This window comes from Xenia sp. Carnegie-2017, unplaced genomic scaffold (genome assembly GCF_021976095.1).
Source record: "Xenia sp. Carnegie-2017 unplaced genomic scaffold, XeniaSp_v1 HiC_scaffold_24, whole genome shotgun sequence".
Lineage (NCBI taxonomy): Eukaryota > Metazoa > Cnidaria > Anthozoa > Malacalcyonacea > Xeniidae > Xenia > Xenia sp. Carnegie-2017.
Genome location: NW_025813487.1, coordinates 6,329,960 through 6,349,034, shown reverse-complemented (window position 1 = coordinate 6,349,034; position 19,075 = coordinate 6,329,960). Strand labels below are relative to the sequence as shown.

The 19,075-nt window shown below is 36.9% G+C and overlaps 2 protein-coding genes across 2 annotated transcripts; both read right to left on the bottom strand.

Annotated features, from left to right (window-relative positions):
* Nucleotides 1–20: 20 nt before the first annotated feature.
* LOC124452028 (catenin alpha-2-like) lies at nt 21–15,310 on the bottom strand. The gene is given in 21 exon segments (XM_047002622.1): nt 21–550; nt 1,200–1,223; nt 1,304–1,396; nt 1,583–1,717; nt 2,388–2,444; nt 2,776–2,824; nt 2,900–3,081; nt 3,376–3,497; nt 3,603–3,821; nt 5,857–6,119; nt 6,429–6,960; nt 7,917–8,031; nt 8,105–8,152; nt 8,807–8,910; nt 12,138–12,338; nt 12,644–12,800; nt 12,967–13,059; nt 13,396–13,548; nt 13,683–13,772; nt 13,861–14,064; nt 15,228–15,310. Coding segments are annotated over 20 exon segments (3,006 nt in total). The 5' UTR covers nt 14,053–14,064; nt 15,228–15,310; the 3' UTR covers nt 21–373.
* Nucleotides 15,157–18,753, bottom strand: LOC124450531 (pre-mRNA-splicing factor SLU7-like). Its single transcript, XM_047001193.1, is given in 9 exon segments — nt 15,157–15,348; nt 15,404–15,472; nt 15,862–15,925; nt 16,032–16,132; nt 16,586–16,663; nt 16,735–16,822; nt 17,856–17,879; nt 17,881–17,916; nt 18,431–18,753. Coding segments are annotated over 9 exon segments (654 nt in total). The 5' UTR covers nt 18,580–18,753; the 3' UTR covers nt 15,157–15,303.
* Between the last annotated feature and the right edge of the window lie 322 nt (nt 18,754–19,075).

The window sequence follows — 19,075 nt, the reverse complement described above, 5'->3', positions numbered from 1 at the left end:
TTAATTAATTGAAGACATCGTTACAAGTAAAATACGTGTTTTTTTAAACAAAGGATAGAACGCTTCGTCTATCCATGTAAGTTAAATAATATCAGCCTGTCAGCCTCTGTAATACATCGTGCTAAGGTTCATTTTACAGACAAGAACTCCTACACTGCAGCTATATGATTAGCTGCAAGCAAGTCTTGACACAAAATAAGGTGAGTTGAATGATGGCGAGCCCTTAGGGCCACCGCCATCACCAATCGTCATTAAAAATTACCTAAAATTTCATACAATCAAAGTGCATCTATCGCAGCCTTGAATTACCCACACATACCTGTCAATACGATAACATACATAAGTTACTATTTACCTATAAAATCGATAGTTTCTAGAAATCTGCTCTTTTCATTGGTCGAGATGTGTCGAATTGATCGAGAGGGACAAGTGGATTTACTTCACTATATCTTGTCGACTTGGTTAACCTACGAGGTGATGAGTCATCGTCTGCGAAACTCCTTTGAGTGACAAGCGGTTTCATGTTGGGCGCTTTCATTGTCCAGTTGACCTGAAAAAGAACTACGTTTTAGAGATCGTCAAACGTGACCTTGTCATATACGTCACTATTTGCTCTTTTTCTTCAATCCAATTGGTCATTCCAATTGACAAGATACTTGCAGTCAAGCAACTATGCCCCAGCAATCACAAATAGCTACACATGTAATGATCATCGTTGGTAGTAATCTATACACATCTATCATCGACAAAACCTTAATGTAACACAACCTAAAGTTTGATGGGCGAATATAATATTTACTCATGAATAAAACACGATATTTAAGAAATAAAAGATGTTTACTGTGTTTGCACAGGCTTATGCAAACCGAGGAGATCTTCGGAAGAACTCGAAAGCAGATCAGTGCAAGCCCGAGACCGAAGGTTGAGGGTTGCACATGCTCGAGAGGTTTGCATAAGCCTGTGTAAACACGAAAAACATCTTTTATTTCTTTTAAAAATAAAAATGCAAAAAAGACAAACATTTTAATTTTTCTTCTAAAATGTATTCATGCTCAATTTGCAAATTCTCTATGACTGATTGATTGTTATGATTGGTTGAGCTCAGTTGTGTTTTGCAAAGGCCAATGCAAACACAGCTCTAGACCAATCAGCGCACACGTTTCATTGTGTTTAATTTATAATATGATTTAATAACTTACCACTGATCTGTTAGAACCTCGAAACTAGAAACGGAATAATGGCAAATCTTAATAATTATGAAATTCAACGTTGAGTCGAATCACTTGTTTTTTTGCTCACTTACCTTAGTAGAAGCGACATAAGAAGCTTTGACTGTTAGTATAACAGCATTCATCAAGTTTTTCGCAGCTGTTATAAGAGAAGTTGCACTTTCCAACTGATAAAGAGAAAAGGAAACTTTAAATCATGGTCTCGAAGTTAGCTAGTATATTAATTAAGCAAAGGAGACACAATTAGCTCCGCATATTTCATTTCAAGTTGGACGCTATGGCAACTACCGCTAAAGTGGTCAATTTATTTCGAAAAAGAAAGTCACAAATATCTCCGCTGGCAACGGACTTACCGCTGACACAACTTCGACGCCACTGATTGTCTGGATATCAGCTTTCACTCGACTGGTGATGGTGAGTTGATGTGAAAAAAGAGAGACGCGTTGAATGTATGCGAGAAGATCGTTCTTCGATTGAGAATGAGGACACTAAAGTCAGGAAAAGAAACTTGGATGCAACACGAGTGCGAAAATCAAATACATGCAATAGAGAGCAATAAAAAGTACGGCCCTTTGGGGCCGGCAGGAAGCCTGGATAGCGTTGTCCATTGGGCAGCAATTTTTTTAAACTTTTATAAAACCTTTTAAAAAGCAAAAAATATAAGATTCGAATTTGAGCAATCACTGAAATAAAATATTTTTTCGAAGATAACGAATATTCTCGTAAGTAAAATACAAACATCTTTTTACAAGTTTGAAAATTTTTCCTATCCAATGGATAACGCTATCCAGGCTTCGTGCAACCGGTCTCTGCACTATAATATTTACAAGAAACTCAAGCTTTCATTTTGTTTTTTTTAGAAAGACAATCTCTTTCGTTTGCTTAAATATCCAGATTAGACAATTGGCAAACGCAAAGGGTAACATTGACATTGTCTAAAGGACAGATTTTATCTTCCACTGGATACCATCGCAAGAACATCCTATCTTGTTGAGACATAAATGTAATTTTCTCACAATAATTAAGTTTAAAATAAACTGAAAGAATTTGCCCGGGCATTAGAGACGTACAATGCTCACATAATGAAGCATTTCAGGCGGCAAAAATTTGCCCTTGTTGTTCGCTATTATGTTTGCTCAACAAATAAATCACAAGCACCTTTTCAGCAACTTCTGTTGATAATTGATTTATTCTTTCGCCAGCTTTTGCAATACGCTACAACCAAACGCAAACAAAAAAATATCAGAATCACCCACAAGAGGAATAATTAACATAAATTTTCTACATATTGTAAGCCGGCACTTTGAAGTCATGCCCATTGAACTAAAATACATGCTTTCCATGTATTTTAGTTCAATGGTCATGCCACGACATAGATATGGCCAGAATTATTACATTGACGTCACGTTATTATATTGTGACTATTTTTTTAATTTTCTCTTGTGCTGTGTTGTACATTGACATACATATAAGGCAGATTTTTCTCTACTTTTTTTAGAATATCAATCACAAGTCGGAATTCATCTGCTTCAGAATCGACACTCACCTTTGCCGCGGTTATAACGTCCATGGTTGTCTTCAATGTTCCAGTACCTCTGTTAATATAAAAAAACAAACAGCGTTTGTTTGATCTCAGATGACACGAGGAAAGTCGTGATTAACCAACGTACCTTGTAAAGTCCGACATATCCATCATCATCACACACATCTTCTTAGCCAAAACAACAATCTCGTTGCCAGATTCATCCCACTGTGACAACATATTTTCGAACCTCGATTTCTCTGAACGCAGCTCGGTTGACAGTTGTTCAATTTTCGCCTTATCTTCGGCGGGCATCGCTTTCATTTTTGCCTAGTTTTATGAAAAAAAAGATCGAAAAACTGACCCAATCACAAAGCACAACGCAATGCATCATGGTATATGGCTAAGCTATACGTATGTAAGTAGATATTAAAATGGAAATACGTAGATCGATACGCACCGCGCCATCTTACAACTGTCTCAATTTCATTAAGGTGTTGGCAGGTTTAATTTAAGAGGGCACCCTCCCCCCACCAATACAGTCTGCCATAACGGGAAATTTTTTATCAAAGAAAAAGGACATGAAAATATTATTTAGTAATGATTAATATAAAGCATACTTACCCTGTCACTCATTTCCGCGAAACTCGTTCCAGTTTCTTCATCATCGCTATCATTTTCAGGTTCAGGTTCGGGTTCGGCTGCGAGTTCGAAACCGTCGACGGCGACAAGCGAAGGCGGACGAACTAAAAGTAACAGGAAACGTGTTGAAACGTGCTGCACACGCATTTCGGAGAATCTCTGCAAAGCTCTTCATTAATAGTGATGCAAAAATTCGTTAAACAAAATACCTGGTTCTTCCTCGACTGCCTTCACGGTAGCGGGTAAAGAAACAAAGTCGGATAATACTGAGGGTCCTTCGTATCGAGGCTTCGATTCCTGTGTGACCCAATCTACTGCATCTGGTCCCGTGTATCCCATAAATACCCAAGAGCCACCTGGTCCAGGATTTACATTACCAGTAGCACCGATACGACCAAGCGAATCCTTTGCTTCATTAACACTAACACCTGTAAATGAGCTTTGATCGTAAATCTGGATTTGACATTGATCTAATTTAATCCGGAGTTTATCTAAACTATGAATGTTTTATGCAGTGCGGTGTTTGAAACAGAGGTCATGGGTTCGAATCCCGTTGAGTCACCTGATTTTTTCAGGTTTATGAGACAATTGCTTAAAAATTGTCCAATAAAGTGCGAAGATCATATCTTCATCTAATTTATCTAAACTCTTGCATTCATATAATTGTTATTTAGTATAGACGTGTGCTCTCTTCTAGCTAACAATAGGGAGTTTTAGCAGAGCCTACGAGTACGACTACGAGTACGATTTACGTCATTTTGGCGCGAAAACATTGTTGCGACAACAAAAACACGTAGCCGTCATCAATCTGAGTACGATGTTTTGTAAAAAATTCGTAATCGCGACTACGATGTCTTTTTAAGCAAAGAAAGTAGGTATATGTCTTCATTCTGTAAGAAATTAGTTTACAGTACTATTTTCGAGCATCCAGGCTTTAATTTAGAACCCTTTTTGAGCGCAGATGTTCATTAAAAAGGAAAATATGACCTGCAAAACTTTCATGTATTTCGTACGCAAAGTGAAAGGTAAACAAACAATAAAATAGTACAAATATATCGTACATAAAACTTAAAATAGTGAAGATTTTTCAGTCTAAAGAGTCCTATATTCTTGTAAAACCAGTATTATCGATTCTTTGATATCATTATTGAAAAATAGAGCCGTAGCTGCTTCGCAAACGTCGGTGTTTTACACAATAAAAAGGCTCGTTCTATTGTTTACAACTAAAGCAAAATTTTGACCAAGCGACAACGACAACAAACTTCCTCGTGCCATTCTCTTACACGGTCAAATTTCGTACTCGTAGTCGTAGTCGTACTCCAGTGAACTCGACATTTGAATAACTGAACCGAAGCCATTGAGCTAGTTGTCATTCGTCAACGTCAGCTCTATCTCGTTTCATTTTAATTTTTAAACCTAATGGTAAGTTCGGATCTTGATCAGAGCGTAAAAATAACGATGTTGAAAAGTTCACAAAGTGAATCAAAGGGATAAATCAAGCAAGAACTTAGTCGATCTGCTCTAACGCTTTTCCTTTAAAACATCAAAGTCTTGATATTCACATTGATATCGAGATGAAAATTTAGTATTTCAAGTTTCAAGCATATCAAAATCGATGATACAATCGCTCGTAAAAGTAAAATGCGAGTTATAGACTCGATTTTTTTATGAAACTGGATATTCAATTTATTCGGAAAACAGATCTTTCCATTTAAATGACAGACAAAATGTCTTTTTGTTTTCCGTTTGAAAGTAAAACATTTATGCTTGAATATTTTCGTCATATCTATTGATTGTCTTTTGCAAACAGTGTAATTTTCAGTTGGCTTTTCTCGTTACAAGTTGTAAGTTAAAGAACACTGTAGTAAAGTTTCAGCTGTAAAAATAACCTTTGCGAAACCTCGTGTGTTGTTTGTCTTGTTTATATGTTTATGCTTTTGCAAGTATTCAAAAAATGTTTGGCACTCAATGAAACTGACGTACAAAACTGAATATTCGACTTTAAGGACTGAACTGACGTACAAACCAGACTAGACTTTGCTTCAATTTTATATCTAAAATGTATTGTGGTCATTCGATATATATTGGAGTCGTAGTCGTACTTTGCTAAAACTCCCATTATTCTTCACAACGACCGTATAAGGAAAACAACAGTAGAGTCTCTAAAGTCGCCCCAACGCACGAGTTATTTTCGATATCGGTTAACTCAAAAGGTCAAATCTTAAACCACGTTGTAAAACGATATTTTCAATGAGTTTAAAGGAATGGAAGGTTGAGGTAGTTGATACAAACGCGTATGAACCCTTTTATTTGAATAAAAACGTAAATGCTGCAAAGCTCTTAAAAGTTCTTATACTTTCGTGAAGGCGGTCGTACTTTCGCGTTTCTTTAGTTTAAATGTTAAAAAAGACGGCTGCTTTCAAGTGGGCTGCAGTTACTTTCCTCTACGATAATACTGCATACCTTTAGTATCTTGTGTAGCAATGAGTACAATCCTTTCGTTCGGTAAACCATCGAGAAAACGTTGCATTTCAACACCTTCGTTCTTTGATGCATCACCGGTATCAAAACATTTCGATGTGACAAAGTTTCCACTGTCGTCGAGGACGACAACGTTATGACCTCGGTGTTTCATGCTTCTTTCTACACCGTTTACTTTTATGCTACAGTAGCCTAACTTGTTAGGGTCGTCGGAGCCTTCGCCACGAAGAACTATCTTGATTTTCCTGTAATTTTATGATTATACCCAAGCTTAATGCTGGAAATAAACAATTCTAAAAGAACTGTTTTTAAACCGTTTTGGGTTAGTGTTCCAGTTTCAAACAGTTCTTTTAAGAACTATTATGTTATTATTTTGACCATTCGCCGTGGTATTTTCTCTTTTTAAAACAATTTCTAAATTTGACAAAATCTTTTTGCTGGTATAGAATAAATTCAATCTTAATGTAAAGGAATTTCGATTAACTTTGGACAAAACCAACTTCAATAGATATTTTAGACCATTGACTACACACATACAGGGCAGCAATGTTTAAAATTTGTTACCCTGTTCATGAGCCGGTGTGAACATGAGATTCGACACCAACGTTGGTCCTTGCCCTGCAGGACGACTCTTCTCGTGTATCCATGGTTTCTGCTCAGGTCCCGTGTATCCAGCAAACGCCCAAGATGATCGGTAACCGGAATCAAATGGCCCTTGAGCTCCAAGTCTTCCAAGGGCGGGAGCAGCGTACTCGACCCCAGGACCTACACGGTTAACGACATTACAACAACAATAATAATAAAAGAGGCTGAAGTTGATAAAACGCACCAGTAGTTTCCTGGGTAGCAACCAATACAATATGGTCTTCGGGCAATTCATCCAAAATTTTCCCATGGCAACGCCACCCTCTGGCGCTGTTGTGTCGAAATTTTCCGACGCCACAAATTCTCCTGCGGGATCCAACACGACCACGTTATGTCCAACTCGCTTGTGACAATACTCTACTCCGTTCACCTTGATAGATGCCACACCCATACCACCAACGTCATCGCCACCAGATGCCCGGATGTCGTAATGAACTTTACCTTGGTAAAAAATAAAAGTTATAAAACAGTCAAACCTTAATGCGAATTATTACACACAAACACAAAAGTCAGAAATCTATTCCTTTAAATTGTAACATTCTCGATGAAATTGAAAGAGGGTTATCTCATCTCGTTATATTTAGTTACAGTTTTCCGAATATGTTTTATTACATATACTTCATGAAATTGTCGTAACTTTTAGTTGCAACTATTATACGTAATATGTTTGGGTATATGTGCGTGTTTATGTGCGAGTAGATAACGATATTAATGTGTATTGTGTATTTTTAATGACCATATAATGCAGGACTTCAATGAAAAACACACAAGTGATGTGAGGATCTTGAATATACAAACAAATACAATTCGATCAATCATGAAAATACAATAATTGTGTCTTTTCAAGGACAGCAGTAAGAGAATACAGAGAACGACACCAGAATTGAAGGGCTTAACACAGATGAACGTAAAAAACGTCACGAGATTAAAGTGAAGGGCGAAAGAGGAGTTTAAAAAATCTTGTTTCGGAAAATTATTTCAAATATGGTCATATGCTTGGACGAGTCTGAGATGAAGAAGACTTTGAAATAAAATACTGTTCAATAAAGACTCTGTCGTGGTGATAAATCTACAAAATGTTTCAAAATAGCAATGGCCATGGTATACGGGCCAAAACAACGCAAGACTTCTAGCAAAAGAACTGGTTTACAACCAAAACACCGACCCAATAAATCTAAAAAGAACTGTTTTAAAACACGGGATTCATTCCGACAGACTACTCAAACAGGTGTCAACGTCTGCAAAATGAAAACGTAAAATCAATCGATTGAATCGACGTTCATAATGGAATGAAAAAGTAAACGTTAGAACACCTAGCTTATTTTGGCCTTCCACCATGGCAATTGCTCACTTTAAAACAATTTTCAAAACACTGTTTCTACCTTAAACACTTTTACCTGCAGCTTGTATTTGTTCATAGGCGGCCTCTTCTTTAGCGACAGTCAATTCTTGTTGAACCTGGGCCGTGTAAATTGGATCGATATTCGTTTCCAACCCGTTAATGTAACGTTTCTACATCAAATTAGAACGTAAACCTTAGCAAGAGCCTAAAACCTTCGAGGAAACGATGCAAAAACATTCATACCGTTTTCACGTTAACTGCTTTTCTCACATCTCTTATTGCATCGTAAACCTATATAATAATCAAATTCTTACAGTCTTCATAATAATCCAATTCATGTTATAGCTACGGCGATAGAAAAATGAACAGTTTAACTTTAAGTGCGTGTGACATTTTAAATTATATTTTCATTGAATAGAACTTTTAAAATGACACTGCACTTTCTAGAGTTCATTCCTAAGATATCGAAGTTTTTTGAATAAGTCCGACTCATACAACTCGTGAAGTCATTCTGCATAATAAATCGACGCACACTTTCAGACATCCGCCAGTTTCCTTGCAAACTTTTGGTTGATACGATTGGGCAGTTTTCATGCGATCAATTCTTCACAACGAAGGAACTCCGCTCCACTGACGTAACAAATCAGCAAATATACCTCAAAATTTCAAATTTTCATGATGCAATGTGACGTCACAAATTTTGCAAAGCGTACATTAACGACACAAACTACAATATCTTGAGAACGAAGTGTCATACGAATAAACGGTTTTAGAAGAAACGCTATCTATTTGAACGTTATGTTCAATGAAAATATAATCTAAATAGCACAACTTTCGTGTCGTGTGCACTTTAAACGCCTTAAACATGTAGCAAGATGTAACAACATGAAGTTCGGTGAAAAATTTGGTGAACACTTCACCAGACCAGACATGATGTTTACTTACAAGTTGCGATGCCTGAACAACAGCTTCCCCGTCAATTTTCTCGCGAGGATTTCGGTTCAAAGTTTCCACAGTTGAATCGACGACGTCGGAAAATCTTGGAATAACTGTAGAAGTTATAAATGTAAGCAATAATTAGTTTTAAATTCTTTTTAATAGTTGCTACAGACCTTGTGGTCATTACAAAAAACAGACGATAGAGCGATTTAACAACTAACTTATCAACTGCACACTCGCAATCCAATTCATGATTTGGAATAAAAACGATTCCAACGGATATTATATAGTTGTACTGAAAGATGAAACTTTGCTATTTGAATGTATTCGTTCAACTCCAATTAGAAAAACAAACAGAAGTGTTAAGTTATGAACGCGCTTTGTTTTGTGCTAATTAGCGGAAATGCAACTTGTGCAGACAATTATCTGTTCATTTAGCCATTTGTAATCAAAGAGTCAAAAACTCGAACCTATCGATTTCATATCTCGCCAGAGCTACACATATCCCAGCAGAGCTACACATATCCCAGCAGAGCTACACATATCCCACCAGAGCTACACATATCCCACCAGAGCTACACATATCCCACCAGAGCTACACATATCCCACCAGAGCTACACATATCCCACCAGAGCTACACATATCCAACCAGAGCTACACATATCCAACCAGAGCTACACATATCCCACCAGAGCTACACATATCCCACCAGAGCTACACATATCCATTGAGTTCTATAATAACTGGAGCGGCTATCTCAAGCGCGGCCTTAGATATCTGATGACGCCAAAAAAATGGCGGATTTCGTCCGTTGCCGCTGAGATTTACCGAAATTGACCGCTTTTCCGAAAATTTCACAATTTCCCACTCCTCCTGAGGAAAGAGTGAAGAAAATGTATGTGTGTATTTGGGATTTGGCAAGCAATTTTTTGATGAAAATCACGATAAAAACCTACAATTCCTAACAGCGAGTCAACCTAGCTTTCCAGTTATCGGCTCCTACGAGGATGTATTTATAACTATCGACGAAAGAGCTATATGTCGGCTACACATCTATGAATGCAGATATGCGTCGTTTTCTTACCAGCGTCAAACTTGTTTGATCGATTAAACTCTTTAGTCTACACAAAAAAGTATATCATAGTTCATCTCCACAGTGGTTCACGAGAGAGAAGTTAGCTTATTTGTTATCATTGCTATTTTGCTTCTTTTCGTGGAAAGGCAATGGCTTTTTTCGCCACAATTGTAGGATTTTTACTTGTTTCTTTAAAAAAGTAAATATTAAATCTCTGGATATTTACGGATTTTCTGTAATTGAGTTTCATATTAAATTTCAAAAAGACTCAAGTCTGCATAGGTTTGGTAAATGAAAACAAACAATATTGTATAGAAATTACTTTAAGTAACCTTTTTGTGATGTTCTGAAGTGCAACTGCATCAAATACTTGTAAAGTTGTAGCACATTTTGATTTTGTTGTATTGATATATAAATTGGGCAAAATGCAAATAATCATCAAAACACTTATGCTTCCAATGGTATTTATAATTCATTTTTAGCTTTAATACTTCTACCCTTCTTTTTCACTTTGTTTTGTTTTTCCTATATTTTCAATATAAGTGCACAATTTGAATGATTAACACAGTTTTCACTTCAATAATAAATTTCATAAGCAGTTGGTAGTGCATTTTGTTCTCTGAGTATCCACATTTGGTGTTTTCTTCATACATGAATGATGAAATGCATATGGATATGTCATAACAAGGCAATAAAACCAAATGAATTAAATACCTATAGTGTACTTTTATGCTAGAAGCTTAAAAGCTTTCTAGAAATTATAAAGTTATTGGATTATATTACCTCTATATCATCAATCTCATGAAAAGAAATAAGAAGCAAAATATTTGTAGAAAAGCTTTGAAAAGTGAAAACATTTATTTAAAAAAGCAGCAATGATGCATATGATAAATCCCCATTCTGTACTCTAATAGGTAAATAAGCTCAAACTGTTTCTTAAAGAAATATAAGAAATATAAAAGAAATATACAGTACAGTAATTTTAAAGGTTTCATCACTGAATCTTTAATGCTTCAGTATAGTGCATTAGATATTAGTAACATTTAAACAACACTCAACTAAAATATTTTGATAAAGATATGACATGATTTAAACATTAAGTTATATAAAACCCAATGGCTTATTCAGTTTAATGCTTCACATCTGCATCAAGTCATCATCAATCTCAGTACAAATGTTTACATAGACACAAACTTTATGGCCTTTCCATTTTATATGTTGTGAATTGACATTTAATTAAGCATCAAAACACACACAACCTTCTTGCCATCTTTTCTTGGTTCATGAACTTTAACTTCAAAGCATTAGGCATCATTAGTGAATCCATTGTCTCCATCCATAGAATTTGACCATGATCAAATTAAATAACTCTGGATAAGGCAGACAATAAATCAATTATCTTTACAGCATTATCATTTTTAAGACTCTGCCTGGTCAATAACATCTTCCAGTCATCTTTACTCCTTGGTCTTCCCTGCATGTTGTCAGCAAATAGAACATAACAAGCTCTGCTCCAAATCATGGGTACTGTTGGGGCTGATCATTTCTTCTTGATACTTTTCACAGAGCAAAATGTGTGCAGGGTCTTTTTTACTTTAGGGAAACTATTTTGCAAATAGATAGGTAAATTTACGATTTCATGCATTAACAAATGACAGAAAAGTATGCAGAATTTTATAGACAAAAACAGGAAAACATCAGTATATTTGGCGTTCAAGTCAGTCTTAAAAAATACGATCTTTAATATGTATTTTATGGCTTTTCAAGTGCATGTATAATTGCTTTTCAATCGTTGACGGACTAACAAAACAAACAACTACCTCACCTGTGAGAAGCGATATGTACCTTTTTGTGGAAACTACGACATCCAACAATTGAACGATTGAAGTGTTGGCATTATAAAAGAAATGCCAAAAAAGAATCGTCACAGAATATGGAACTAACGATATCCATATTCTGTGATATCGTGTTTGTTTTTGAAAAATTCTTTATAATTTACTATAGACACCAGGGGGAGGTCGAGAATATTATTTTTCTGCAAAGCGATCATTTCAGCGGAAATACGTCCGTTGGCCGCCATTTTTTTGGCGACCTCGCCCCAGTAAAGTTAGCCGCTCCAGTTATTATAGAACTCAATGCACATATCCCACCAGAGTTACACATATCCCAGCAGAGCTACACATATCCAACCAGAGCTACATGCCAGTGACAGATTTTACCCAGCGTTAATCGAACATATGTGAAAGTTGGAAAACACTTACTGTCTTCCTCGAGTGATTTCACAGTCTTCTGTACATTTTCAGTATAAGGTCATTGCTCGAAATTTTCCATTTCAGCCAATACCACTGCAGCAACGCGCTCCGTGCATCCACGAATGAGACCAGCAGTCCCATCCAGCGTCTCCACATCTCTCTCCTTTGTCGCCTTGATACAGGATTCAACGTCCTCTCCAATATGATTTTCTATCAAAAACAATTAAATACTTATACAGCAACTGTAAACAGCACATTAGTAGGAAAGGAATGTTGTGGTAAAGTTTGAAGCAAAACACACGCTTGGAAACTGGCTAATACTGTTGTACATTTTGTGTCTAGGTAATCTTTCTTACTACGTTGAACTCATTAGGATCGACGACAGTCACTAGACTTAATTGAGCAAAATGACACACAGCACAAAACATAACACAACAAACACAAACATGCACTAAGAATACACCATGATAAATCATTAGTATATTAAGCAGGTGAGGTGATCAATGTGTTCATACCTGAAACAGTTAGAAATTCGTCAATCTCCGTGATCTCATCCACAGCTTCAACCAGAAGATGAACTTGACTTTCCCAAGTCGCTTTGAATGTGTCGATATTGGCACGTGCCGTACGACTACGTGGGCGGGCTGCCAACGTGCGGGCTGCATTTATCACCTAAAAGTGAGGACTTTACTCGCAAAAGCTAGGCAAAAAAAAAGCGGTGTGCGAGCATAAGAAGACTGGGGCTGAATAATACAATGTGTCGCAATACATTTGAATGCAAACTTTTTTCATAAGACCTACACAGACACAACAACAAATATATAGTTGTTTTACCAACCTGTGGACATAAATTGTGAATTTTCTTGGTGATCACTCGAACAAGTTTAACTCCCTCAGCATTATTAGACACAGAGCAAGCAAGATTGGCGACCTCAAGTGACACAATAAAATGGCATTTTTTTACATTTACGTTAACCTGTTGCAATTTTGAAAATATGTTAGTCAATGCAGGTACACATAAGTACACAGAGCAAGCGAGATTGGGTATATGTGCGCGTTTTATCTCCCCTCTCCCTCCAGGTTTGTTTATGCTGGGTGTTTTTTCCCGGAGTGCTCCAATAGTTTCTTCCTTTATCTTGCACTCGTACTTATAAGGCCACGTACCAACTGGTGGTGAGTATACATTTCGCAAGGTGGATAGACTATCTTACTTTTCGTTACGACTAAACGGTTGAAATAACATATACTGTATGCTACAACTCTTTACCTCTTCCAGTTTCGCAGCTCCTTCGCTGAACACAATGGCGCATTCCTCGACCCCACGTTGATTACCATCTTTGGCAGCGTCAACAAGCAACATCAGCGGTACAAGAGTGTCGAGAAAGGTATCCGAGATATGATCAGCCACGGCAACACGCATCTAAAACATAAATTTCTGACAATAAGAAAGCCATGTATGTCTGTTGAGTGTTGACGCATGATGTTTACGGCCGTAGTCAACACACTTTACACAAGTTTTACACGTTTTACAGATTGGAGAATAAAGATACAAACTTGACGTCGTAGATCTTGAGTTTTGTCGGCCATGCTATCAATGGACTCATTAAGTTCATCGTTCGGTGTCGGTGTCTGTTTTGTCTCGGCCTGCGCAAAAGAAAACAAACCAAATAAAGGCAAGACGAGACCATCAATTTCATTTCCAGCAACGTAAACGGCATGACTTTAGCCTTACATAATGTATGTATATAGAAACAAGTTCTTGTAGGGCCGTGTGAACTTTGACGCATTCTTCGAGTAACCTTTCCTTCGTTGTTGGACGTGTTGTTGGTAAGTCGGATAATCTTCGCGCTCCGGATAAAATCCTTTCAGTTTGTTCTTCAATTCTCAATTGAGTTCGTCTTTCGAGAAAGGCGGCCGGGTCCATGACAAGACTCGCCTGGGAAATGAAGTAAGTCAATTAGGGAAATGGTGGTTTTCACTGTAACTATTTGACTTGTGATGATGCTTAAAGTGAATGGTTTGAACCCGGGAGTATCGCTCCATGTATTGAAGGGGCAACTACCATGATCTATCTCACCTCTCTGTGGATACTGGTGGATTGAAGGCGCAACTACCATGATCTATCTCACCTCTCTGTGGATACTGGTGGATTGAAGGCAACTACCATGATCTATCTCACCTCTCTGTGGATACTGGTGTATTGAAGGCAACTACCATGATCTATCTCACCTCTCTGTGGATACTGGTGTATTGAAGGCAACTACCATGATCTATCTCACCTCTGTGGATACTGGTGTATTGAAGGCAACTACCATGATCTATCTCACCTCTCTGTGGATACTGGTGTATTGAAGGCAACTACCATGATCTATCTCACCTCTCTGTGGATACTGGTGTATTGAAGGCAACTACCATGATCTATCTCACCTCTGTGGATACTGGTGTATTGAAGGCAACTACCATGATCTATCTCACCTCACTGTGGATACTGGTGTATTGAAGGCAATTACCATGATCTATCTCACCTCTCTGTGGATACTGGTGTATTGAAGGCAACTACCATGATCTATCTCACCTCTGTGGATACTGGTGTATTGAAGGCAACTACCATGATCTATCTCACCTCACTGTGGATACTGGATTGAAGGCAATTACCATGATCTATCTCACCTCTGTGGATACTGGTGGATTGAAGGCAACTACCATGATCTATCTCACCTCTCTGTGGATACTGGATTGAACACCATGATCTATCTCACCCTCTGTGGATACTGGTGGATTGAAGGCAACTACCATGATCTATCTCACCTCTCTGTGGATACTGGTGTATTGAAGGCAACTACCATGATCTATCTCCCTCTGTGGATACTGGTGTATTGAAGGCAACTACCATGATCTATCTCACCTCTGTGGATACTGGTGTATTGAAGGCAACTACCATGATCTATCTCACCTCTCTGTGGATACTGGTGTATTGAAGGCAACTACCATGATCTATCTCACCTCTCTGTGGATACTGGTGTATTGAAGGCAACTACCATGATCTATCTCACCTCTCTGTGGATACTGGTGTATTGAAGGCAACTACCATGATCTCACCTCTTACTGTCAAACTTCTGTCCAGGTATAATGACATCATCAGCATATTTATCCTCATCGTCATCGTCATCGTCACTTAATTTCTCCTATGGACATAAAATGTTATGCACGTAAGTGACAACTGAAACGTCATGATACTGGGTGAAACGGGGAGAATTCAAAATTCAAGAACGCACTTTTTCCTCAACTTTCTTTCCGTCCATTAAATCTTGATGCAGTTTATCCGACTTCAGCTGTTGTTTCGCCTACAAAGAAATATCAGTAAGCTTCGCTTTAGAAAACTTATAGATAAAGATGAGGTCCATACATAAGCGCACGGGAGCTATCATTTCTGGAGAGGGGAGTAAGAAATTTTCCCCAATTCACAAAGAGGTCCCGCCGTAATTTCGCCCGTTAAAAATTTGCCCAACTTTCCAACTGCCCCTGTCCCGTACGCCTATGGGTGCATAAAGTACTCGTATCAATGATAAATATAGATCAATCGGAGAGTAGAATATTTAGATGAATGAAAAAGAGAACTTTACTCCGTGATGAGTACTCGCAGTGCTACTGGCCAAGAGGTTCATTAAGTAAGAATGCGATGATAAGAACAATTTGAAGTTCGGTTTCTTTGTTCACAAAAACTTTCGCTTACCATTTCCATTTTTTGATATTCTTCTAGCACCCTTTGGTGTTCTTCAGGATCATATCCAACCCATCTTAAAGTAACGAACACCATGCAAAAATCAATGGCGAAGTACTCGCTGTGTACATAACTACAGCGACGTATCACTGAACAATCCCACTTGTGTAAACCATGTATACCTGTCTCTTTTGCCATCGTAGTCAAAGCTATGTTGTTCAGGGACATATTCGTCGGGTTTTATATCTTCACCGGTGAATTTAGCACCTACACGTCTAGGACGCTACCAAGTTAAGTGAAATAAATACTACAGATTGTAAAATAAGCAACGCGATTTATGAATGCCATATTTTCATACTTTAAAGATCATTTTATTAAATTACAACATGCAGGGTGCAATCACAAGAGTCGTTTAAATGTTTCTTGTTGTGCGTAGATTACCGTGAAGCATTGACTTTAAGCCCTCTGAATATAACAACACGCCCATTGTATTAGCCCATCATATATCGCTCACGAAAGTAACACGTGCAGGTCTTACAGTCGAGAGTCTACGGTAATCCTTTAATCTTGCAAGTGATTGATTTAAAGTGATAACCGGATCCGGATTTAGGCTCTACTATCCTCGATGTTCAGCTAGGCAAAAATTCCCATTAAAAAAGACCGACGCCACTAATCAATCTCATCAGACAACAAGAGTTAAAACAGATTTCAAATACATAATTATCATGAAAGAAACCTCTAGACAGTCTTTTTTCTTGTGAGTAATCGCACCACAGTTTTCACAGGCTCCCTTTCGAAATTTTATCGCTGCAGTCTAAAGATTTAGACAGGTTACATTACATAATTTTCAAAACGATGAAAATTCACCAACGTGTAACTCGCTACCTCTTTCAAGCCACGTTTATACGATGCATCAATTTTCGCAAACTGTTTTTGCCTTTCTTCCTGTGGCCTTTGATGCTTGAGAGTTGGTCTAAATATTGAGAAAAATCATTTAAGGTCTGCATTTGTACTTTTACACAGGACATGGTTTGAGTTAAAACAATCTTACAACTTTTCATTGTAGAATAATATTCATTGCAATGTTATGTGGTGTTCATTGTTAAAGACAAGGATGAATCTACAATGATTTTGTGAATGGAATGGTGGTGCTCAAGCTTGGATTGCATTTCCATGGTTACTTGTCAATGTAGCATATCCGACTCTTTTTTGTGAAACAACTGTTGGGAGTTCAATTCTAGTAAAGGCTTATTTTTGGTTAGTACTGTGCACTTGGAGCAGTTTTGATATATTTTTCAAAGGGAGTCAAAATTTATGTCAAAACAAAAGCTCTGGCAGTGAGATTTTTGTAAATGAGTAAAAACATTAATGTTTGAAGTCAAAAATCAGATAGAGTCGAAATATAGTATTTAATTTATGTATAACGAAAGATAACATGACATCTTTCGTTATACATAAATTAAAATACTATATTTCGACTGTATCTGACACTATGACAACTCTCAGAGCAGTATTTTGCTCTCACACTATGACAACTGCATAATGTGAGAGCAAAATATTTTATGACAAAGTGATTCAGAGACAAGGTGCTGTTTTTCATGAAAGTAAAACTATTTTGTAAAAACCTTTTCTTCATTCATAGCAAGATTTTCCAGTGTGGTGGGTAGTTACAGTATTTGAAAGACCGTGAAAATTAACACTAAGTTTTTTTGGCCAAAGCTGAAGTTTTTTATCCCGACCAGATCCAGAACCTGAGGTGAAGGTGAAAACCCTCGAAAACTACTCTTTGCATTAGCAAGTTGCTTTGAAAGTTCAAGATGTTGATGTTGAACTTTGGAAATTGATTGCTTTACACTAAAGTCAACAATTTTTGTTCTGCATATACTATTTGTATTTCAGTAAACAAACAAGTTGAATATATGATTTTGCATCAAATTTAAAAATCCAAGCCAGCAACCTCAGCAACAAACTATATGAAACAACACAATATAAACTATTTAACATACCCAGATGCTCCATAGTACCAAGGCATCCGAAATATATTGAGGAATATGAGGGTTGATGTCTCTAGATAAAGCAAAATATTGAATGTATCAGATATTATGAAAATATTTACACAATTCATAAATAAAGTACTTTAAGCACTACTTTACAAGATCTTCAGTGGTTTAAAAAACCAAGTAATTTTAATTATCGCATAACAAGACAACACTTGGACATAGGATTTTATAAAGTGAATGGTTCAGACACACATGACATGTTTTCTCTCACAATATGTGTTATATTTATTCCACATACAATCTAGAATTATTATATAAACTTTAAAATTTAAACAATAAACAAACTAGTATATTTTAAATTTATTTATATATAACGTGAATCATTTCTAAGTAATATATTTTTAATTTGAAATGCTTCGTAAAATTCATAAATAATGAGATATAAATTAGTTGAACTTGAAATCGAATGTTTGAAGTAGAAGGAAACTGTTAAGTATTCGCAATCACAAAATTACGAACATAAAAGGCGCAAGATGGTTAGCCTTTTGACAAGTAAAAGAAAGTTTAGACGGTACACATACTTTCCTGTTTCATCCTGCAAAGCTGGTGCAGTTCCTGCCTTTCTAGCTTCTTCTAATTCTTTTTCTTTCTTCCAATCTGTTCTTGTCATTTTTTGCTGAGAACTTGCCGCACTTGCAGCTAAATCGAGAGATCGGAGCACAGACGCCATATTGAAATTTGGCACGTGAAACGTGAACTGAAAGATAAATACACCATCGTTGCGCGCGCGAATTGTTTTATCGTCTTGCCGCGAAATACGATTTTACCCACTTTAACTTTTTTGTAAAAAAACATCATCGTATGCGCATAAAATAAATAAATTCTTTCCACTTTCTTGTGTTAATGTATTTGTATTTGAGACAGTGCATGGGATAAAGTGTTAATAAATTTAAATACTTACACGGACACTTACCAGACAGAATACGGATAAACGACATCGTTTGGTTTTGGAAAAGAAAATATATTTAGGCAAGTGTTTTGCCGTGTTTTAGAAATAATGACGTAATATACTGAACCCACGCATCAAATTTCAATATGGCGTCTGTGCTCCGATCTCTTGATTTAGCTGCAAGTCATCACATAAAAATTCTTGATTTGCAAAGAAAAAGATTGGACTCGCTGAAATCTTGCAAACAAGCCGATTAAACGACTATACTAATAACCTA